A 23,965-nucleotide genomic window follows, 5' to 3' on the forward strand; every position below is an offset into this window, starting at 1 on the left:
AATAAATTACATTTAAAAATACCGAAACTATCATTTTTTAATCATGAATATATTGTAATTCTATACAATGCTGATTGATTATAATGTACACTGAAATGGTCACAATGAAACGCGAGCACATCTGGGCTTCACTCAAGACAACGCTGTTACACTGCAGAGAAAAAGTAATGCCTTTAACAACCTGTCCTCAATGAGCCACCAGTAGATTTCATATAAATACAACAACTAGAGTGATTTTCAGATTATAGAAATAAAACAATCATCAGTTTACATCCAAGGCGGTGGAAGGCCAAATCCTCACATTAACTAAATCCACTGATACTGTGTGTAAACAACCATTCAACTTTTTAACTGAAAGATGTAGCATAGCTGATTGTCCTGCTGTTTTTAAGGCCTGTTGATACAATCTGTTCATCAGTTTGAGATGAATCCTTCTCTTCATCCATAAAAAAATAATATAAAACTATAAATTATAACTAAACATACAAACAACATACAACACTGATTATGATGGCAAAACTACAGAAACAGAAAATCTTAAGTACACAAAGGACAACAAATGATGACATAAGATGACTTGGTGAACATATATGTTTGTAAGGATGTTTGCAGTGTATTAATAGGAGAGACTGAGTGACCGTAAAAGAAGATATTATTGCTTTGGTGTGCAGGGGCAGCAGCCCATGCTGTTACCACAAAGATGGGAGGAACTGTCCATGTGAAGAAGGCAACAACAAGGAGGAGAGGCCAAACATAATCTCACAGTTCTATACTTATTCCCTTATGGACTTAGTGTCTCTTCATCTCAAATAAACAGTGACAGTGATGCCTCGTTAATTCATAGGAAGACATAAAGACAATCCTCCTCTCCTTAGTTGTCGTCTCTCTTTCTCTCTCTCTGCTGTGTTAAGGTGGTCAGAAACCGAAGATATCATCCCCAAATGGGCTGAGACCGCGTGGAGTGTTTCCGTTGGTGCAGTCCCAGTCGGGCTCAGTGAGCCAGTCTTGAGGTGTCACCCCAATGTCCAGGACCTGGGGGTTAGTACGCGACACTGCCAATCTAGAAAGACAGAGGAGAAAATGATGAAGAGAAAAAAGAGCTCTTACTCTCCCTTCAAGGTGGTATTACTCTGTGAATAAATCCCATGAAAGCACCAAAACCAACAAGTCTGTCTCAATACTTTTTGACTTTGACAGCCTGGTTTAACACCCATCCCCCAAGTCCAGCATCTCATACTAAAAGAGCAAATATATGGTTTCTCAGCAATTTCCAATGACATTTGGAGACTGTAGTTTTAATAAAATATTTTTGTTGGGTTCATCATAATAAAAAACATGTCATCCACTGCAACAGTGTTTTTGTTGTTTTTTTTTCAATTCATTGTTGGTTTAGGTTTTTTCATGAATATATATATATATATATTATAATGTCACTCGTCTTTTACTTGAGACAGTAGAATGAATATGAACTGACAAATGTCAAATGTCTTAAAACTAACCTAGATGTTTTATGATGATGAACAAAAACACATTCTCTAGAAAATGTCTAATTAAAATGTTGTTCACCACATACTGAGATTTGTTAGATTATCTAAATTATCAGATAGTAAACAGTTTTGACAGCCTGTTCATAATGTTCATAAACAACAACCAGAGTGAGCGCTGCAAGGGAGGCAGAACGTATCTTTCTAGCTGAGTGAAGGTGGAATCAAAAAATTAAAATATAAATAAATTATGATGACTAAAGAGGCTAACTAGCTTATTTAGCTGTGTAGGACAGTATGAAGTTTACCCCCATTACATAAAAGAGTGCAAGGCCCTTTTCTATTACCCTCATTCTATTCTTCTTTTTCAGTCAACTTCAAGCTCATGTCACAGAGCCATAATAGCTGTTGGCTCCTTCCATTGAGGTTTAGGTTAACTAGTGATTTAAATGCTGCCTCCACAGCAGCTCAGCCTCTCAGACCTGTTTATATCACTAAAACCTCAGACTGTTCTGTTTGGTTACAAACAGCCCTTTTCTCTCTGTCATGATAATGTACTCAAAGTCCAGGTGAAGGTCAACAGGATTACTTCAAGACATTGAGTCCATTTGAACCATGGGATAAATGGTGTGATCTGTGACTGAGTTCAAGTGACCCACTGCTCCACTTTTACACCGGCGACCGCAAACGTAATGACTGCCCAACAAAGCCCTCTGTGTGTGTGTACCGGAGCCCCATTATTCTCACTGCAGACCATATATTACAGACAGGGTTATCAGGAAAAAAAACAGCAAATTTTGGTGATGATGAGATGGGTAGAGACGGTGACATTTTTCACTTTTTACTTTGAATCAGCTTCCTTTGCTGAACCCAGTCCACAATTATTCCACCTGGGAAGTGACAAAGGAGACAGGGAGCTATTTCGTTACTGACCTGTAAAGTGTGTTACTGGGTTTGGTGATGATTGAATGGAATGGATTAAGGTTAGGTTAGTAATTGGGACTACAACACTAAGTAAGGCTTCTAACAGTTGACTGTAGTACTCGACTTTACCTGGAAAGGAACCATAGCTATCCAGAGCACAGCTGGAGACACAAACACACAGTAGATTGAGGACAGTTTAAAGCCTAGCTGGCAACCAAACTATAGGTCATTGATTGTATCATTATCCCTTCACTCTCTAGAAAATCAGAGGTTGGAGGATTTGTATTCTGCAGTACACTGAAATCATGAGTAAGTGGCACTGTAGAGCCAAGCAGCATGAGAATGAACTATAGTAAACTGAAGGATTTGTGATTCTGGTGATGGGGCATTTTATAGCAAACAAACAGAAAAGGGAATCGACTAGGATTAATTTCACTTGATAACAAAACTATTAAGACATTTATATATCACCTGGAGAAGGCTTCATCCAAACCATCTTCTATTTCCTGGAAGAAAAAGAATCTTGGCTTAATATACAGTACACCCAGATAAGTTTGTGACAGTTATACAGACTTACACTTTTGATTTAAAACATTTAAATCTAAGAATCTTAATGCTGTATATTTTGAAACTTCTCTAAAGATATTTCAGCTTATTGTTTAGTATAGTTATATGACTATTTATATATCTGACCTGACTCACAGTTTCAAATGGAAAATTATCAAGATTTGACTTTAAAGGAGACTTGAAGGATGTGAAAGAATTGCCATCATCACTATTGTCCACAGCTGCAACACAGAGCCAGAGCAAGACGGGAAGATGAGAATCTTACCCAGGCAGGGTTGTTATTGGTCTCAGAGGGCCTGTGGTTGTCCAACTGATCCTCTTCTACATTCCCATTGGTCTCAACTACAACATTCACACTGTCCTCAAAGTCCAGGAGGTTGTCTGTGGCAACATCTAGTTGTGAAGGGAGGGAAAGAAAATCAGTTCCAGGCCACAAGAGAGACCATGTTCACACTCAAATCAAAACTTTTATTTTCTGTACAGCAGCAATTTTAGACTCAGACTAAAATAAAATCAGCTCCCATCAGTCTTATTCTTACTTAGTCATAAACAAGGTAAAGTATAAAGTTAAAGTTAACACCCAATAACATTTAATGTGTAATACTGCATTTCTTGATGTTTGCTACGCTTGCATGCGAAAGTAAATATAAAAACGACTGCATGGCAGAGCTAATGAAAACACAGTTTAATCAGCCATGCTAACTAGAGACTGCAATGTGAAGACTTTCAGTGGAAGTTGACATTTGTGGTTTTAAATGAAATATCTCAAAAACCATTGAATGTATTGCCATGATACACATATTGATGTTTGATCATGATGTTGAAGAATGAGCAGTAATGATTAACCTTTCATCTAGCGCCATCACTAGGTAAAATTTTTATTTTGTCCAATACAACTCCTGCAAAACTAATGGCATTCCCATCAACCTCAGCTAAATATTAACATGCTATGATTGTCATTGTGAGCATGTTAGCATGTGCCTAAATGCAGCCTCACAGAGCCACTAGCCTTGCTGTGCACTCTGTTTTTTACCTGTCCCTTTCAGGCTCCCCAGGCTGTTAGATCTCTCTGAATGTGAACTACTGCTGCCTTCTCCAGCTGAACCAGACTTCACTCTTTTCCCTTTCTCTGGAAAAGAGATGTAAACAGACATAACACAAGCAGGTCAAGACCTGTTTACTGCAATTGTCCTTACTATCAACATCCTTGGAGCATCAGGGCTGATTTAGGAGAAACAGCAGTCTCAGACACTGATAAAACAACTCCTCCATAGACAGTGTGTGTGTGTATGTGTGGAGGGGGTTGGAGATGATGTGTGTGTGTCATTTCCAGGACTTGAGGAGTGAGAGGTGAAGTGCCTACCTTCTTTGGCCACTTGCCAGAGTTCAAAAGCTACTGTGAAGGCCTGGGCTACTGTCAAAGCCACTGCCTGAGCCTGGACAACAGGAGAGAGTAAACTTTGTAACAAGCCATGACTGAAAAGAGAGCATTCACATCCACCAACCCCAGTGAAACTCAGACAAGTATAGACAGAATAAGAGGAGGGATAAGCATGATCTTCAACATGTCTCCTATTATATGTCTAAATAAAATTTGGAGACAGTCATCATTTGATATAAGCTATCTAACTTTGTGAACTGATCCGGTTCTTGTGATAGTAATGCAAATTACTAAATTCAACTACAGCCTGATTGATACATCAGCAAGCTGATTTTATCAGCCAGTTTAAGCTAATTGTATATAAATAGGTGCTTGACCTATTTTATTACCATTCTGGCATTTGCAAAGTTTGTCCACCAAAGAACACTGCAACCCCAGGCCACAGAACAGAGTCAGCAGCAGAGTGAGTTGAGTGGTGCAGGCTGTAGCCCATTGACAAACTTGATTTTACCTTAATTTGTAAAGCAATCAGTAAGATAGCTCTAATGAGCACATGAACAGTGGGCCTGTCATTTTCTCCCTCATCAGGTTAGCGCCGACAGCTGCTGTAAAATACATGCCTGCAGTTTATCTGTTTCTAGAGAAGTGAACCATGAAGCTAGATAATGCCTGTCAATAAAAGACTGCTTATACTAAGTTCACAGCAGTGATGCTTTCTTTTTTAAAAGAACTGAAGGATGTGATCAGTAAGAAAAAATATATAAACTCTTGGCCATTAATCTGCAGTCTTTAAGACACTGAAAACAACCACAATCACCTCAGTGTTTGATTACTTGCTATGCTACTGAGGTTACCTGCGAGAAGCTGAGAAAAATGATTTACCCTGAAGTCAGTTTAATTTAGATAAAGCTAATCATTCATTAAGACTAGACTTGGGGCTATGAGGATTGTGTTTTAATTAGAAAGCAGTTGTATTTAACATACAACAGAATTAAAGTAAGTTCCTTTCAGTAGTCATAGCAAAATTGTCAATGCTGGTGTAGCAGAGGACAAAAAGAGGTCATCAGCACCATCTCCATAACCCTGATAAGAGGGAATCAAGTATTAAGGAAGTCGGGTATTATCATGTTATCCTGAGAGAAAAAGGGGACGAGTGTGGTCGTGCGTAAGATGAGAGGAAAAGTGCCCTTCTGTTTTTCGACACACAGGAAGACGCAGGGAGATGACAGACAGCTTGAAGAGCTTGACTTCTAGGGTTTCCTCTTAAGAATGGAGGAAGAGGTGGAGGAGAGCTACAGTGTCGGAAATGCACTGAAGAGGAGCACTGTTACAGGAAAAATGATGTCTATTCCAAATAAGTGCATCTCGTCTCTCACTTTAGCTCAAAGAACAATTGGAAGAAGAAAAACGACTCAGGCCCTGCTGGGTGTCACAGGTTCAAGCAAACACATCATTGATTTTTATTGGGCCACAAAGTAACTAACTCAGGTAGCTGAGACAAAAGCAAGTTTAGATCTTATCTTCCCAACAACTTTGATAGATTTAAACCCACTCACACCACAGAGAAACTCTGATTTAGATATTCATAATAAGCTGATGTTGGCTGAATTTAAAATCACTGCACTGGCTTTTTTTATTCATCCTCATCTTAAATTAAACATAAAAACATTGATGCTCCAGTCAAAAGACTCACCACTTTCCTCTTGGCGCAGAGGTAGGCGTGGCACTCCAGGGTCCCATTGAGGGTGTTTTGAGCGATATAAGCAAACACTTTATCATGCAGTTTGTCCACTGTGCAGTAAGATATTCTGCAGGCCAGAGGTCACAGGTTAGGCTAACAGTATACAGACTGTTTAAGCAGGCAGGGTTCACAGGATAAGTAAGCCACGTGCCAGACCAGCTACACAGCATTATTCTCACTGACTGCTTTGTAAGGACAACAGCACAGTTACTGTAAATGCCACTTGTCTACAAAACGTATGCTGCTCTGCACATACCTGTATATGGACACATTTTCCAGGAGTTTATTGGTCAAGCTGTCGTACAGCACTATTCCCTGAGGAGAAACCTTGAGAGCAACCTTCTGAGGCTTCTTCCCACTGGCTTTAGCCTGTTCGAGGAATGATTGTAAAGAGAAGAAGTTTGTTTGAAAGCATGTAAGACTTGATATACAGTTCTTAATTAAGGGGTATAGTGTAGTCACAGAGCCTTTGCAAATAGCTGTTGTAACTATGCTGTAAGCTATACCGTAACTTGTGCCAGAAAACACATCTACTTGTTGGAGCTACAGCAGCTACAGAGAGACCAAGTGGGGAACAATCATGACTTGTCAGTTTAGGCTGGTTATGTCCCCTACAGATAAAGTTATACATTATTGACAGTAAAGACAACATGATCCAAGCTGTGTAAAGATTTGGTAATAGTAGTAGTTCTCCTTTTCAGTAGCACACATCTGGCAAAGTTATCTCCACTGGAAACATGTTGCTCACTGTAACTGCTGCTCTGCATTAATAAATGAGATCACAAATGAGATCATGTGAAATACATGCACCTGGCATTGTGGTGGTGCTAGCAATGGGTCAATATAATACTTAACTAAGTAAATCAAAACCTATGCCACATGTATTTATGGCGGGACTTCCATTAACCCCATTCACGGTCTAAAAATCCAGCTTTAGTGTGTTGAACCATGCAAACAGGTACAGTACACACAGCAGCTTTAAAACCACTTATGAATTTGTAGCTCAGCTGTCGTACTGATCAAAACCTGATTTTGAGGTTTAACTTTAATGAAAAGATGACATGGTGCTCCATGTGTTGGAAAAAATTATTCAAGTCGCAGGCTTACTAAACATCTTAAAAACCACCGAATCAGCTCTCACCGTGGCAACAATCCTCTTTACAGCAGCAGCTGATAGGTCCTCTCCCTTGGGCTGATCCACTAGTGTCATGCCAAGGTGACGAAGGTTAAAGGTCATGCCTTCTAAGATGGTCTCCCTTGTGTCAGTCCAGTTCTCTGGAAGCTCTACAGACAAAAAACAAGAGACATTCATTTCTGTCAAAAGTGGGTTAATGAATGATCAACAGGAAACATGTTCTTGCTGTACACATTCACCAAGTTAAAGACACCAAATATTTGTCAGTTATAGCTTCACATATTCTAAGATATGCCCACTTTTCCCTCCATTTCATGTTCCAGAATTAACATTAGCTTTGAGAACATTCAAGGGGCCTGAGAAAAACACAAATCAGAGGAAATGTAAACAGGCAACATGTTGAACTTAAAGTTGAGACATTTCATCTGCTCACTCCCTGAAGAGCAAAGGCAAAACAGGGTATCTAGGTCAGAGGTACGGTCGATGTAAAGTAAATATTTCAACTCCAAAACAACTTATAGGGCTCGACAATAAAAAGGCAAAGACTCCGGAGCAAAGAGACATGGACTCTGACATAGTGTGATAAGAGGAAAATGTGGTTTTCCTTTCTGAAAGTAACATATCTTTCCTAAACTAGGCCACGGATGTCTCTCTAAAAGTGCATTACTGTCTCAACTTTTGTGTGAACTTTTGCAGCAATAAAGAGACAGCACACGGGCATGTTCACTGAAAAAGAATAAGGGGTGTCAAAACTGTAGCTGCTGAAAGAACAGCTGCTACCTCCACGCAGTTTCTTATCATTTTTGAGTGGTGCCGTCTGGCCCTGACCCTGTGGCTGTGTTTACAGAGATTTCCTTGGAGAATGAAAAGGAGGGGAGAAGGGTAAGAGAAGGCAAGAGTGGAAAAACATCACCATTACCTAGAAATTCATCCTCCTAGCATTTACCTCCTCTGGGATGTAGAGCATACCACATACTCATGCAGACACATGTTCACACACACGTGAGGACACACACCATAAATGAAAGGAGGACTGTGTTTTGTCAAGTCAGACTGACATGAAAGGTTGACAGAGGCATTGCTGGGCTGAAGCTGATAAAAGCTGATTATTTTAAGGACTGGGTTTTACTGGAATATGACAATTTTCATGCCAAACAGCGTTTGCACCAAAATGCAAAAACCTTCAATTAAAACAATCTGAAGTTTAAAACTATGTTGTGAATAATTTTAGGATGCCAATTTTCTTGATGGATAAATTCTAGCTTAACAAATACAAGATGTCCTTCTTCACTCTACTGTGAGAGCCTTGCAGGACACACCAGGACTAGAGTCTACAGTCATGCTAGCAGCTCTATGAGGCTGTATTTAGGCACAGTGGTGCTCTGAACTTAATGCTGCTGTCAACATGCTAACATGCTCACAATGAAAATTACATGCTGATGTTTAGCAGGTATAATGTTTTTACCATGTTTGCCACCTTACACTGGTGTATTAGCATTACATGACATTAGCATTAGGCTGATGGGAATGTCCAATTCAAAGCACTAAACAAATAAAAATTTTGAGCTAATGACAGCACTGCCTGAGAAGAAAGGGGATCATCAAAACTATTACAGTTCATCCTGTGGGGAACATGAATATCTTTCCCAAGTTTGATGATAATGCAACAGCTGTTTAGACATTTCACTTAAAACCACAAATGTGAACCTCATAGTGGCACCAGATAAAAAGTCAGGGGTTCCAAAAGTCAGGTTCATCCTCTGGGGAACATGAATGATTGATTCAACCATTAGTTGGTGAGATATTTCAGTCTGGACTTAAGTTACACACCAACTAACTGACCGACATTGCCATCCATACTGCCACACTGCCAGCAAGGCTAAAATGATCAAAAGTTTAAAACTGTTTTGTAAATAATCACATGATGCTCTAAATATTATTCATGATGAATACATTCAAACTCAACACATACAAAATGTTCTTCTGTGCTCTTTTTTGGGGGAAGCTTTGACAGGTAGTCCCCGGGAGAAATTATTTAAAAAAAACATCTCCAGTAACCAATTGTGGAAGCAAGAACCATTTTGTCTTGGTCAGTTACCGGCAAGAGAAGTGGATCCAGGGATTGTTGGGAACAATCTGCAGTAATGTTTTGGGCTCAGGCTATAATGTCTGCCCACTGGCTTTCACTATGGCTGTAAGTGGTGATTTGGCAGAGCACTTGTTAGTGTGAAAAATAATTATGCGCACCTATTGTTTAGTTGAAATTTCCTGCCTACACCACAGACACATGAAAAAGATTTCAAACAATACAGGTTTTTGAAAAAGTAAACCAACATATTTTACCCTGTGGCTGATAGTTGCAGATATTTAGTCTTCAGCCCATTAGTCCATTGCAAAACCGCAAAAAATTCAAGTATTCAATGTCAGTGCCTCTGAAACACCACTTAAAAGACCATGGAGCAGTATTTCATCCCAAAAGACCTTTAACAGGCTGTGTGAAGCAGATTTCATTGCAGGTTCTCACACTACACTGGACTGACTGTGGTCAGAAGAAAACCATCATATTGGAGAAGGACAGCCCTGACTGGCCAGTACTACTTGTAATAAAGTACCAGTTTTCAGTTTTGTCTATCCTGGGGGAAAAAAAAAGCAACACTGCCGGTACCAGGCACTGCTCAACCAGAGAATGTGGAGAACTTTGGGATCAAAGATCAGCAGCAGCACATGATAGGAAACAGTTGTGTACATGTGTCAACTGAGACCAACTAAAACCAGGCGATACTGCCATAAATTCACGCCAACCTCACCATCTGTTAGTGTTACGAGATTAATTACTGAGTGTCAAAAAATCATGACTTTTCTAATGGAAGGGTAAGTGCAAGTGTCTTAGATGACAGCAGGAAAGACACAGGGGAAATTTAAAAGAAAGATAAGGCAGCAACATATTCTTAGGCTCCTTAGTTGTCTATTAAATCCATGGCTGATGGATGAGTATCCATTTCATGCATTTTAAGTAAAAAAAAAAAATAAAATAAAATCTGAACACTGTGACAACAAACATGCTGATCCAAAAAGGGCCAAACTGACAGGCAATTCACATCCTGGCTGATTTGTGTGTCTGCACCAAACACTGAATCACTGTGGAAACCACCAACTGCAGTTCTACAACTCAGGACCACAACAGGACTCGAAGCCAAATAACCTTTTCTACAACTAACTTCTGCCACCGTTTAACTTTTCTTTTAACTCCACTGATCTATGTTCACACAGCTTTAACAAAAAAGGGAATCCAAATCCAAATCAATCTGAGCTGATATCAGGGTTTCCACTGATCTAGAAACATATAAACACATATGGAATAATGAGTTGGGTCTGGAAGTTTCTGCAGATGGTAGGTTAAACAAACATTTCAGAGGCATTTAGCCTTATGTTCACTCATCAGCCTTTAGACAAGATGGACCAAATAAACAGACGCCTGTCAAACATAAGAGTATGTTGGTCAATCTACTAGAGAGGAGAAGTGATACATTTGTGTGTGTGTTAATTATGAAAACAAATCAAATCAAACCTGAAGACTTACCCCCCCCCCAGCTTTTGGACTTTGTGAGTTCTCTCTTTAATTTTGAGAGAACTTGTGACTCCATTCAACATGCAGGAACCTACTGGTAAACCTATACACAGGTAAATCTCAACACCTAAGGGAACTATAAATCATTCAGTAAGGTAAGCAGTGGGAGCAAGGTTTTTACAATAACTTTGCTCACACATCTTCCCACTTCTGTACTCAGAGTGCAGGCCAGCCTGGAGGCCAGCCTTGTAGTCACTTGGATTCTCTCACCTTTATCAATAAAACAAAGTCTCCATCCTCAGACCCAACGAGCTTGAATCTAGCCTATCATGTGAAATACCACCTGCTGCAACTGAAGAGAAGTACACTGATGCCACACGGTTCTCACTGTCAGGAGGATCTCTGACTCAGGGCAGGTGTGACACAGGCAAAGTTACACTTAACTGGTTCTCACAGCCATCAAAAAAGAAAACAAAGAAACGTTTGCCAGCAGAGTAAACGATTGATGTGTCACTGCAACTTGCCAGGAATTGAGTGAGCATAGTTCTGATATCTAATGATATCACAAGGCAGCGTGGAGGGCGGGGAAGACTGACAACATTGGTAGAGCACAACAGTGGAACCAGAAGGGGAAAAAGCCTCGCCCATACGCCAATTCCTCAACAAGAGAAAGTCCCATGATTTGGTGAAATAACTGCTTCAGGGGAGAAATATTCCCATTCTGGCAGTGACTGGCCTTACTGCGCATCACTGTGAGGGCACAGTCACCCGCCTCCATTTGAAGCGGTCCCTGGTAAAAGGCTCTTTGCTGCAGACAAGCACCCTCTGGCTGGTCCTTGGCTCTGGCAGTGTGCCGGCGTAGGTCATCCAGGGCGACTGGGCCGGGGCATTAAGAGCAGAGAAGTGGGTAAGGAGCGGGGAGGCCATTGCCATTTAAAATTGGGGCAGCCCTCATGCGGTTGAATAGGTCTGTCCTCAATGCAGTCCCCACAGTATGCAGATATGTGAAGAAAAGTGACTAAGCCTGTAGAGCACCATTGATGGCGATATCTGTGTGAAATACTACAAGGCTCTCGTGGTCCTCAGGTACCACAGCGCTGTTGGTTTTCTCTCCTGACAGTTAGCTGCATTCACCTGACATCCCAGACTTGGTCAGACCTGGGAGTCGGGCATGGGCGATATGGGTCAGCGCTGGTGAGGAATGTGTGCCCTGCAGCTTAGAGAAGATACTGTAGTCTATACTACAATACACTACTTCTATAACAAGTGGGTCACCTGCTGCGATAACAAGGAGCTTTTAATTCCACTCATAATTGGAGCTTAAACCCAGATAACATCAAAATGCCTTATGCAATACCTCAATCATTATAAAACAAATTTGTCAGCTAGATGGATTACAATCAGGCTGGCCTATGTAACCGCACCCACTGATAGCTGTGCAAAGGTAACTACATTAAAATCTGACCCTCATCCATTAACACAGAAATGTGTTGGCAAGATGTAAGTGTATCTCAAATTCCTGAGGCATTACTAATTTTCCAGGTGCGCTGCTAAAGTTACATGCGCTAATGTGGGGTATTTATGTAATTTACACCTATATTTTTTCTTTTTGCTTTTATAATGGTCTCTCTGATGGAACTGGCTTGAGTTCCAGCCAACAGGGGCCGTGCACTGACTGACCTGCAGCATTCCTGGCTTGTCCTCTTGGTTACAGGCAGGGGAGCTTTCAGGCTTTTTCTGCCACCCGGTCGGGATCAAGTGAGATTTAGCTTACAAAGTGGCCCTTGAGCGCTACAATGGGCGCCAGAGTGGCCTTAAAAGCGTTTCATGTTAATGTTGCAGTTTGGGCAAGCTCCTATCCTGCTGAAGGGCCCTTGAGCAGGACACAAAAAAAATCACTGTAAGTTCTAGTTCCGACCCTGACCTCTATACTCTGGTTAAGTGTGAATGGAGGGAGGAGAGTGTTCTGAGGACTGGGATTATCAACAAATCCAAAATACTGCTGTAATGAGTCAAATAACAAGGCAGTGAGATTAATCATTGTAAAACACGTGAGTGAGATCATTCAAATATTACAAAACAAAGTAGTTTTTTAAAATGAAGTGTCATGATTTGTGGGTGTTGTGGTGGTCTACTTTACTCTGCCAAGTTTCGAAATAACGTTTATTTCCGGAATAACCCTGAAACAGGATAAACCGCACTGCAAACAAACGGACTAACCTAATATCCACAGAGTAAAACAGAAACATACCTCACCCAAAACAGAAGCAAACATGTAGAAACAGTCGCATTTTTATAGTGCACTTCAGTCTCTTTCTCAAACACAATGAGGACGAGCCGACGAAAGATCAAGAGATGTCAAACTTCATCCCTGAAACTCCGTTGCCACAGTCGGCAACATAATAACATTTAGGTTCGTTTCACTTCAGAGACAAAAAGCTTTGGTAACTTTGGTAAAGTTAGCAAACAAATGTGATATTTATTAGCTATGCGTCATTTTGGTAGCTGTGGAAAAATGGGAACAGCGGTCAGCCAAAAGTCAACTTTGGCACGGTGAAACTGGAAAATGTTGCTAAAATCCATTTTATTCTAGGTTTTTCTCTCAAGCCAGCACTTGTTTCTTACTTCTGTGTCTACCGGCGGTCCACGACTGTTTCGCCATGCTCGGGCTCCGGATAATAGCTCTCCCAGCCGACTTTAGGGCATCCATGTCGGTGTTTTAAAGTGCGGGAGTCGGTGAAGTTCGCTGCTGAGTCTTCCAGGAGAAATGTTGTTGACCAGACTGCTGATGGGGAGGATGGACTTGTGGTGCCTTCCAGTGTTGTCAGAAATACCGCTATTTAAACGGTCAGCACACGTGAACAAACCCAGCAGAAAAGTAATGCTGCGTTGGTGTCACGTGGGACATTAGACATCGTCAACCATGAATATTAAATAATAATGAGCATTGATATTATACTATCAAATAGATGTTTTTTTTTTTTTTTTTTTATCACGGCACAGAGTGTAGTCATATTAGAGATGCTTTTAATTCAAATATGAATCATTACATTGTATCAAAGTGACTTTTTGTTTTGGAAAAACTGATCAAAAAGCAGTCAGCCAAACACTTTTTAAAACTTCACATATAGCACTTCTTCGTAGCGCAGATGCACTAGTTTTTCATTCTTCTTTTTGTGGGCAGTTATTTCATAATACCATTATTTAATTAAACGTGAATGCAGTATAGTTGCTGAGATGTGACATTTAAGCCATGAGGGCGTCATCATCATCAGCTTTTTCTGATTTTAATTTGCATTACTATGTTTGTATTTTCTCTCCTTAAGTTTCAGATGCCGTGCCTTTTCGTAAACAGGACCTTTTATTACGTTATCTTCCTGGAAATGAGCCCCCAACAGCTGAAAATATTTACCTAGCGTTTATGTCAGCCCATTGCGACACACACACACACACACCACACACAAAAACTATATGGTAACGCAGCTCTGTGGTTTCAGTATTTCCAAGTAAGGCTTATTTAGTTGCTTTGTGAATCCAAAAGCAACTGAATGGATCTTTCAAGGAAGCACCTGAAGGCAGCATCAAACCACTGGGGAACAACATTTTTCCTTATTTTAAACCACTGCTCAGTAGTGGATGTCAACAAAGTGAATGTGTGGCTGGCAGGTCCAAGAGGGACAACATGAACTAACTCCTCGAAACTTGTATGAGTTGTTGGCTGCATGGACATGCGGGTAACCTCGGGACTAACAAAATCTTCTGATCAACTTGATCAGTTAAAAAACAAACAAAAACAAACAAACAAAAAACAATAAGATCGGCCTCTTGGTAAAAAACAGAAAAAGTAAAACTTGAAACAAAGATCATGACACAAACACAGACTGAACAGTTTGCATTGCCACCAGCAAGACTTTCTTTAATAGTGATGGTCAAAGTGAAAAGTGACACAGCCACCATCACTTTGAGTAAAGAAAATAAACATGGTGGACGTAAAAGATAAAACAAAAGCACTTTTTTTTTTAAAACCTTCTCTTCCTTCTACACAAATTTGTAAAAGCAACTTGAGAACTGAATTCACAACGCCAGAGTGATCCACAAAAAATACTTTTTTTTTTTTTTTCCAGGTAGGCAACATGACAGCACAACATGGTCAAATGGTTCAGGGGTAACCTTTTTCCCAACACAACACATTCACTGAATCCTTCCTGGTAGAAAATATAGGAAATCAACTGAATATGATGGGAAATATCAAGGAGGTGCCACTCAATAAAAAGTCTGTAGCAAATAAATAAATGTGTGAATAACACAATCAGTCCGACTGACCTCCTCCTGCGTCACCAGCCCAGAACCTTGTAAACACAACACCATCCCAATATGTTCTAATGACAAAAAATAACAGCACTCTTCTGCAAACATTTTGCTAGCTACATCGATCAAAGTATGGATGGAAACCAAAACATCAACACTTGGCACTTAAGAACTGAAATGAAATAAACAAAGAAAACATTCCTCAGTAAGTTAATGTACATTGTTGTAAACAACTAAATGCCAACTCTAGGGCATGGTAATAGACAATCAGTTTGGTTGGTGTCTGGCATACCAAGACTGTGTCACTATGAAATGACATGTACCACGTCAAAGTTACCTCTTCCCTTTAAGTCTGCAATATTGAGGTCAATTAGCTGCTAAATGACTGAACGTGTCTGAGGTGACACTTAATTGTTTTAGCCTTTAAATACTGACTTGAAATGATCAGACTGTGAGTAATCTTCAACTCAGACAAATGAAAACCAGGAGAGTCAGAGCCAGAGAGAGAGAGAACAACGGTTTTGAAGGTTGATGCTTTTAGATCCCAGGATTGCAAAGCATGTGGTTTCTGCATCTAAAAAAGAGAAACTGCAAGGCACTGTAAAATCTGCAAATAATGGTAACGACTGGTTACCTCGACATCATTAAATCCAGTGAACGATATGGCCTAACTGGTTCTAATTTGGTCCAGAGGGAGAGGAAAGGTGTCTGCAGCAAACAGGTGAACGTCAATGGATCATTTTGGCAGTGCCAAGTCGAATCTAGCAGTAGCATATTTTTTTTTTTTTTTTAGGACAAAACAACATCAGCTTCATCCACTTACTGATAATCCTGGAGAATCCACTGTTCCAGCATTAAGGGAATAAATTGTATTGGAATATCTGAGGAACACAGCAAACGTTTACCTGCTCAATATCACTATTTTAGAGGAAATGTACATTGTCGCAACAGAACTGAAACATTACAAAACAAACTATCACCAATTTAAGTTAATGCCGATAGCAAAACATGAATAGGTTTACATTCATGTATCTCTCACAGGGCTGTACTTTACAGGTGAGTTTCAAATTCACATCTGAACTGAAAACATGTCTTCTGTCATAATATAAACCACCATGAAAAGCCAATTAAAAGTCTGGGTGTCAGTTCACTTATAGAAGAAAATATGGCTCTGGGGAGATTAGTTCTGTACACCAACAGAAGACTGACATGAAGTAATGCATGATGGCTCTTAAGTAGACATTTGGCCGACAAATTGTGTGTTCCTTTCTCCCCCTTCAAAACAGATCTCGCTGTCTAATGGCTAAATCCCAAAACTCAACAGCAAAAACAAAAAATCACAACCCCCTCAAAATAATAGTTCTCATAATAGAACCAAAAAAAAAGGACCTAAGTACACATATGTATGGAGGGGTTGTGTGCACTGTGTCTATGTGAATGTGTGTGTGTGTGTGTGTGTGTGTGTGTGTGTGTGTGAGTGCAAAAACTGTCAGGGGCTGGTAAACTCAACAGAACAGAACCAAGAGCTTCACTAAAATAAAGAAAGAGAAAAAAGTTCTGTCTGACAGAAAGTGTGGACGTCAGAGTCACTTTTTGAGGGGCTGGTAGACTGAGGCGTTGGGGTCCAGGGAGGAGGGACTATTGTCCATGAACTTGGAGGAGTAGTGCGGGGTGACGGGGCTGAGGTTGCTGCTGTCTGACGAGTATGGACAGGCTCGGCATCACCGCCATCACCTCTGCTATTTTCTGCTTCAGCTCCGCGATCTCCTGCTCCCTCTGGTGGATCTGGCCTGGATGAGACGGAGGAAACAGAGACGGTTAATGTCACCGTGTTAAGAGCAGAGCAGGAGGACATTTCAAAAGAAATTACTTCATCATTCCAGTACATAAATCAAAGAAAAATCCAGTCTTGTCATAAGTAATCTTGATTAACGAGGCATAGTTATCTCTGTATAAACACTGAGGCAAAATCTCTGATATAAATATAGTCTCCCATGTAGTCTGCTACACTGCTCTCCCATTGCAGAGCTTTTTTATAGCAGATGTTTGACATATCACACCAGGGAAACTGTGTAATTATTAACAGCAATAACAACTCTCTGTCATGGCTCAATTGAGACACCTAATAGAACTGAGCCATCATTAAGGAGATTAATTTCACCTGTGCTTTTCCTGCTATGACAAAATGTCTGCCATGTAAAAAGGCTTGTGATATTGTTACACAACAAGATATATAGCTAATGGGCCTTTTTTACTGAAGTGTGTATGTGTATTATGCTAACATGGTCGTTCACAGTTTTTTCCCACCCTATCTTGAACATACAAGAATGTGGGATGCAAATCACTTGCACATTTTTCTTCAACAACCCTCCTGTCATTTTTGTGCAGCCACTACTTTTGCTCTCTGTTGATTTAGGCTGTGTTTAGACCTCCAGGCTAGAGTTCTGAACCAAAGACATGGCACCTAAAATGTTTAGATACCTTGTGCTATCTCCAGCTGCCTCTTGGCATCCCCCAGTGCAGAGAAGAGGTCCAGTTTGATCCTGGTCTCAGCGCTGAGACTGTTCTCCAGGTGCTGGGTCTTCTCCTGCATGGCTGACAGCGCTGACATCAACACTTCTGTGTCCTTCTCATTCTCTTTATACTTGCGCAGCTCCTACATGAGACCAGAGTAAAAAGAGAAGTTGAATGGTAAATGAGATTAATGAGATTGTGACGCTGTAAAACATTTTACTTGTGTGTATTTCACAGGCAGCAAATATTGTTATAAACAGCACTTTTACTGTTTTTACAGAAGGCACAGGGGGTCTCTTTATCTAATTATACCAACAGCTCAAACTAAAACAGCATATAATTTTAGTAAAGTGATCACATGTGTTGTTAGGAATTGTTGTACTGCAGCAGCTTGCTAAATGCAGATAAGTGTGGCTAATTACATTCACAGCATTTAGATAATGGATTTTCCAATCTCTTAACTGACCTGATAGTTATATATTTACTAACATGAAGGATTATGTTAATAAAAGACAGTCGTGATATTCAGTCTTACCTGACACTTGCCCTCCAGATCTCTAATCTGCTCCTCCTTAAGTTTCATATCCATGCTGAGCTTCTTACACTCCGTCTCCAGCTCTCTGATACGAACACGGAGAGAGTCAGTGGACTCCACTCTGTACAACAGAAGGAAAAACAACATTTAATAGTGATAAAAGCAAAAAGGTCCAAGAGTCAACAGATAGAAGGAACAAAGACTAATCTTTTACTAGGGTACTGTCATTCTCTGATTTCCTTGGTACAGAGAGGTGAACCTCCTATTAATTATCTAATTAGTACCTAGTAGCAGCAGCTAATGCTACAGCTCTGGCAGCAGTGGCCTCCTCCATCTTCTTCCTCTTCCTCTCCTCAGCCAGCTGTTTCTCAGCCAGGACCCGAGCCTCCTGCTCAGCCTTTAGCCTCTTCTCCAGCTGGGAGATGGTCTGCTTGTCCTTCTGCTTGGCCTGGACAGCACTGTGGAGCCTAAAGCGTCGAAGAAGAGAACAGTCAAGCAGGTTGGATCATACGATGGAGATGGAATTTTGAATATTTGAGTTGTTTTTTGTTGACAAGATTTTATATTTTTGGATTCCTGTATTTTCATCTAGTGCCACCAGCTGGCCAAAGTTTTCACTTCTCCTGTGAAATACCTCAATATCTACAAGTTGCACAAAATCTGGTACAAACATCCATGTGGCACAGATACTGTATCCTACTGACCTTGCTTTTGTACAATGCAGGGTTTTAATGTATAAACACTTTTTGAACACACATTCACGTCTGTCTTGGGATGAATTGTGATCACTGAGAGGATCCCTCAGCTTTTCATCTAGTGCCATTGCCAATCACAATTTTGAATCACAAGGCTGCAGACTATTCTTCTGTTATTACAAAACCAATTAGTCACTAATAAAGACAAAGATAAAGGAGATTGTAGTCACCTGCTCTAAACGGGATGAGCTATACAGTATGTCAATGATAGCTAAGATTCAATGGTCAAGATTAGAGTCAGCATATTACTACTACACAAGTCTTAGGGCTGTCCTGGGACCTGCTGCAAATCTGAAGTGCTCAAATTTCAAAGCATTATACCTTGGATTCAATATACAGTGCAAATCAAATGTAATACTCTCAGTTCAGTTACCAATGCTAGGGTACTCCACTAATTTTACACACAAAGGTGATGAGGAGTACTACTAAGCTCATGAAAACAGTTGTATTTTTTGTTCTATAACAAAAGCTTTCCATTATCTCAAAGAAAATCATATTTATTGCAACTAAAAGAAGGTATATATACTCAGTGAGCTGACTGTACATGCACCCACTTGTTCTGTAGCAGTTCATTGTCCTGGCGGAGCTGGCCCAGTTCAGAGCGAAGGCTGCGGTCCTGGCTACTCAGAGAGGAAAGCTGACTCCGCAGCTCCGACTCCAGCTGCCTGTTGGCCTGAAGATCTGCCTTCAGTCGCTTCACATCCTGCTCCAGCCTTTAAGGCAAGAGGAAGAGAGGACCACAATAACATCTGATGGAAGCCATAGGAAACCACAACAACCAAAGAGGCAATCAAGTCTCCTTTAACTGGTCCATATAAACGGTTTTTTATCACTGTATGGAAGGTGATGACCACAAACTGTATCAACTAGTATCCTTCAATTAAGTGTCAATTAACAGTGTGAGTCTTACCGCACTAGAGCATCTGGCTTGCCCAGCTGGTTGTTGGGAATGCAGTTCTCCACTGGATCTTTCTGACCCTTTCCTGCCCCTTTCTGCTTCTTCTCGTTCTTACTGGAGGAACCTGGTGGCACGCTGCCATTAGTTGAACTGTGATTCCGCGGAGATGAATTGGAAATGCTGCCTCCACCTCCGCTGGTGTTTTTATAGTTCTTCCCCGCTCCCCCCATTTCCTCTTTTGAAGTAGAGTGTGTGTTGGTGTCTGCATGTGTGTTTTCCCCTGCCAGGTCGTTGTTCAGTCTCTTTGCCCCAACGTAGTTCTCAATATACTCTGTCTCCTGTAGTTTGGAGTCCAGTGCGTGTATAATACTGTTGTTATTGATTCCAATTGTGTTTTGTTTTTTGCCCTCACGCTCTTTTGCAGTACTGTCCTTCCCTTTCTCCCGGTACTCCAGTTCTGGTAATGGGACTGAGGTGCTTTTCTTTCCAGGAGGTGCTCCGTTTTGGGATATTACTGAAGGTTCTACTTCTGAGATCCCCTTAGCTAAAGCAGCTGGAAGAGAGCGAGCACAGGTAGAGTTAGTGAATGTACAAACACATACTGGACAGAATTAACCAAATTCCAAAGCCAAGTGGAAACATATTTGACCATAAACAGAGACTGAATGACATCCTGTGTGACTGATACAAAACAGAGACAATCCCAGACAAAGTACATTAGCAGTGTTGTGACAGTAGGCTGATGCAGAAACACTGTGTGGCTTAAATGAACTCTGCTATGTTTAGCTATTTGACTCTGTTTATTTAGGCTTGTGTGAAAGCTGTCCATCAAACTCAGGTGAGCACTAAACAAATGGATTGAGACTGCATTAGATGGAAAGTTTGGCTTGAGGTGTTTTGTTTGTGGAGTGATAACAAAGCAGACCACCCACGGGCTTTTTCTAATGTTAAACTACCATTAAATCAAACTGCTGACTGAACTGTGAAAGCAATGATTGTCACGAGTAATGTATGAGCGTACCACATGAGAGTGGGGCTTTTCCCTGATACATTAGAAAGTAAAAGGACATGTGTTGAGATTGTGTCCTATTTTGTGTTATTTTATCTACAACTGCTGTGATTAACTGTAGCCTACTTGCAGTCTGTTCTTATTATTCTCATAATCAGTTTTGTTTGTGAGCTCTTTGTAAATGCCACAGATAAATAATAACATAAGGTAAAGTGTTTTAGTGTAATTACTTGTTATAAGTCACTGCAGTTTGATTTCCACATTTAGGTCCATGTGGTGGTGTTGATACAGGATGACAGCTGACAATATTCTCTCTCTGTCTAATGAGATACTGCTCAGTCCTATATGACCTTATGTTTGCAGCTCTTGATTCATGTGTAAGTGTGAACATGAAAAGCAACAAAGGAGATTTTTCTCCCTTGGTTCAGAAATTAACCAAACTACAGGTGTAAAATCACTAAGCTTATTAATTATTTTGAGCTATAATATATTTTACATAGAAAAACAAATGCTACATGATGTCAGACATGACAGTGTTGAGAAAACAGATTGCATGGCTCTGTATAAATATGTCAACTAAGCTGGTTAATTAATCCAGTGAAAATCCTTGTCTTTGAGTGCCCTTTCTTTTTGTACACCATTTCAAGTCATTCTTGCTACTTCAGTTTGCAGAGTAGTAGTGTAGTGGTTTAATTCTGCTATACATGTAGTACTAAGTGTTGTATTTCATGTGTGTTTTGGTCTGTGCATGTCTCACCCTCCTCTGCCTCCCTCTCTTGTCTCTGCAGCATCTGTTGCTCTGGCGGTAAAGCTTGCTGTAGAAGCTGCATGTAGAATTCATTCTCCTTTTGAACTTCCTTCTGTTTCCTCAGTCGCATCTTGTAGCTAACATAGCTCTTAAAGCCGAAAGCCCAGAGTCACCACTGGATAGCCGATACTGGGAGGTGAAGAGAAACACTGTGTCAACTTCTGATGAAGGTATCTTTATATTTTTAGTCAATGAATATTTACGGATGTGCTTGCATTATCATGGATTTTTTATTTATCATGGGCATTACTGAGACAAAAGACTATACTATGACATTTACCAGTGAGCAGCAAAAGGTCGACACAGGTCTACATGAAAGTTCTTCAGATCTTTGAACCGTATGGCAGCTTCGATATACACAAACAAGATCCACAGCGATACAGTGGGTAGACAGACTCCTCTCTCTGCATGAATGCAGAAAAAAAGAAGAAAAGAAAATCAGCACTTTTAGGTGTAGCATTGAAGAAACTTGGCAGCCATGAATTTCTTACAGGTGAAATTGTCCATTTGGCTGGCAGAGATAAAAAGAATCTCATGAAAACTAGAACTAACCTGTGTGCCAGACATACTGGACCCATACGTAAGTGCTGGCGGCGAAAAACAGCCATTGGACGGGGATGAAAAGGAGGCAGATGATGTCTGATGTAAACGCCACACATACGAAGAAGACAGAGAACGCCTAAGAGTAGGAGAAAAGAGACAGACAATTAAATATGCCATAGCAACTGTGCAAAGAGTGGAAAACATGTAAATACATGCGCACTAATATAACAGCATGTGCACACACACAATTACCAATGCATTAACATGAGTACTGTACTGTTTACCACGTGCAATACTCATTTTATATACATGTTTCTTTGTTGCATTCTTTTACAGGACATAGGAGTATTTCTGTTGTACTGTGTGGACTGGAGATAAATATCAACCTGGACTGCTTATCAGTCCAAATGTGCTCCAGACCACCTCCTGCTTCCAAGTAAGTGGTTGGAAAGGTTAAGGGTCATACATGCAAGCTCTTACCAGTCCCTGATATCTGAAGGAGTCGTAGACGCTTCGAATGAAAAGCCAGAAGGGCCACAGGTACTCGAACCTGAACTCCAGCACAAAGTCAGCCAGCAGAACTAACACCCACACTACGAGAAACTTCAGGTACAGGAAAGTACTATGGGGGAAGACAAAAGAGAAAAGAAAATACGGAGAAAAATGTTAAAAAGACATGAGACGGAGACAAAGAGAAGATACTAAACAAGGCTTACTGAGGATTTAGATGGTATCATGACATTAGGTTTATACAACAGTCTAGTGTTTATAAGATCCACATTTGCAGTGTGATTTGCAATGTTGCCTCAAGTTCATTCATGGTTTGAAGGCAGATAAATATCAATTCAACAGTGAGCATGTAAACAATGTATTCCCAAGTTCAATAATGTGTTGCTGTAATCAAAGAAACTGAAAGAGATAATGTCAGCTGAGACATCCAAACAAGACAGAGGGTAGAGAGAGGTTGAGAATGTATGTATAGAGTGTCATGTCTAGACATGTTATTTCAAGCAGCTGGTTTTCTTGCTCTGGCTTGTCGCCTTTCAGTGTATAGGAAAATTTAATAATACATTAATATTGGGTCTTTTTGATCAATATGTGGGTTTCTCGTGGTCCAGTTAAACCTGTCTAATTCGGTGGTTATTGTTTCATTAGCGTGTTTAAATTTAGACCTCTGCCAGACAAAGCACAGGTGAGAGCCCCGCCGTCGGCATCACCCCGGACTTCGAAACGAGCGCCCCTGACATAGCTGTTGTCATCTACAGCTAGAGCATCATTTTTCCCTCACAAGTTCATGCAATTTTTTTCTGAAAATATTTCCAATGAGAGGAACGTGTTACAAGTCATACTGAATACCCGCGGAGTCTCACCGCCACCTTTCGTTTGAATTTAGCCAGAATTTGAATTCAACTACCTAGCTAGGAACAAATCATGTATGAGATGCCACACAAGTGACGTTAGGCCTATAATTTTGTCAATATGTGGGCATGTTCATTTAGCTCCATATACGGCTAAAAACCACAGCGTGCTCAAAAATGAATGTAGCAGAGGCTGGCATCTCTGACTTGGAATATGCAGAGAGGCGCCATTGTTATACAATAACGTCCCTCCAGCCCCTTTTTTGTACCTGCTATATATACCCTCGGTGATTCGGTTCCGTTTTAACGGCCGTCGGAGTTTGCTGCAGTCCGCATTGCGCCGCTTCATCCTCCCCCTGTTGATTCACTTGTGATATCGGTCTGGTAACTGTAGCTGGAAATGTCATTCGCTCATCCTAATATTCACACTTCTTCAA

At 40.6% G+C, this 23,965-nt stretch overlaps 2 protein-coding genes across 2 annotated transcripts; both read right to left on the reverse strand.

Annotated features, from left to right (window-relative positions):
* Positions 1-19: 19 nt before the first annotated feature.
* ldlrap1a (low density lipoprotein receptor adaptor protein 1a) lies at positions 20-13,660 on the reverse strand. The gene is made up of 9 exons (XM_018701454.2): positions 13,426-13,660; positions 7,239-7,381; positions 6,354-6,466; positions 6,050-6,164; positions 4,339-4,411; positions 4,009-4,104; positions 3,241-3,368; positions 2,880-2,914; positions 20-1,060 (listed from the first exon to the last, which is right to left on the reverse strand). The coding sequence occupies exons 1-9, from the start codon at positions 13,508-13,510 to the stop codon at positions 916-918; spliced, it is 933 nt and encodes a 310-aa protein (XP_018556970.1). The 5' UTR covers positions 13,511-13,660; the 3' UTR covers positions 20-915.
* Positions 13,661-14,682: 1,022 nt separating this feature from the next.
* maco1a (macoilin 1a) lies at positions 14,683-23,939 on the reverse strand. The gene is given in 13 exon segments (XM_018701447.2): positions 14,683-16,814; positions 16,816-16,898; positions 17,590-17,764; positions 18,158-18,278; positions 18,442-18,624; positions 19,467-19,625; positions 19,823-20,363; positions 21,577-21,727; positions 21,729-21,756; positions 21,908-22,031; positions 22,180-22,306; positions 22,651-22,792; positions 23,798-23,939. Coding segments are annotated over 13 exon segments (2,034 nt in total). The 5' UTR covers positions 23,878-23,939; the 3' UTR covers positions 14,683-16,694.
* Between the last annotated feature and the right edge of the window lie 26 nt (positions 23,940-23,965).

The sequence above is a fragment of the Lates calcarifer genome, linkage group LG3 (assembly GCF_001640805.2).
Source record: "Lates calcarifer isolate ASB-BC8 linkage group LG3, TLL_Latcal_v3, whole genome shotgun sequence".
In the NCBI taxonomy this organism is placed as follows: Eukaryota; Metazoa; Chordata; class Actinopteri; family Centropomidae; genus Lates; species Lates calcarifer.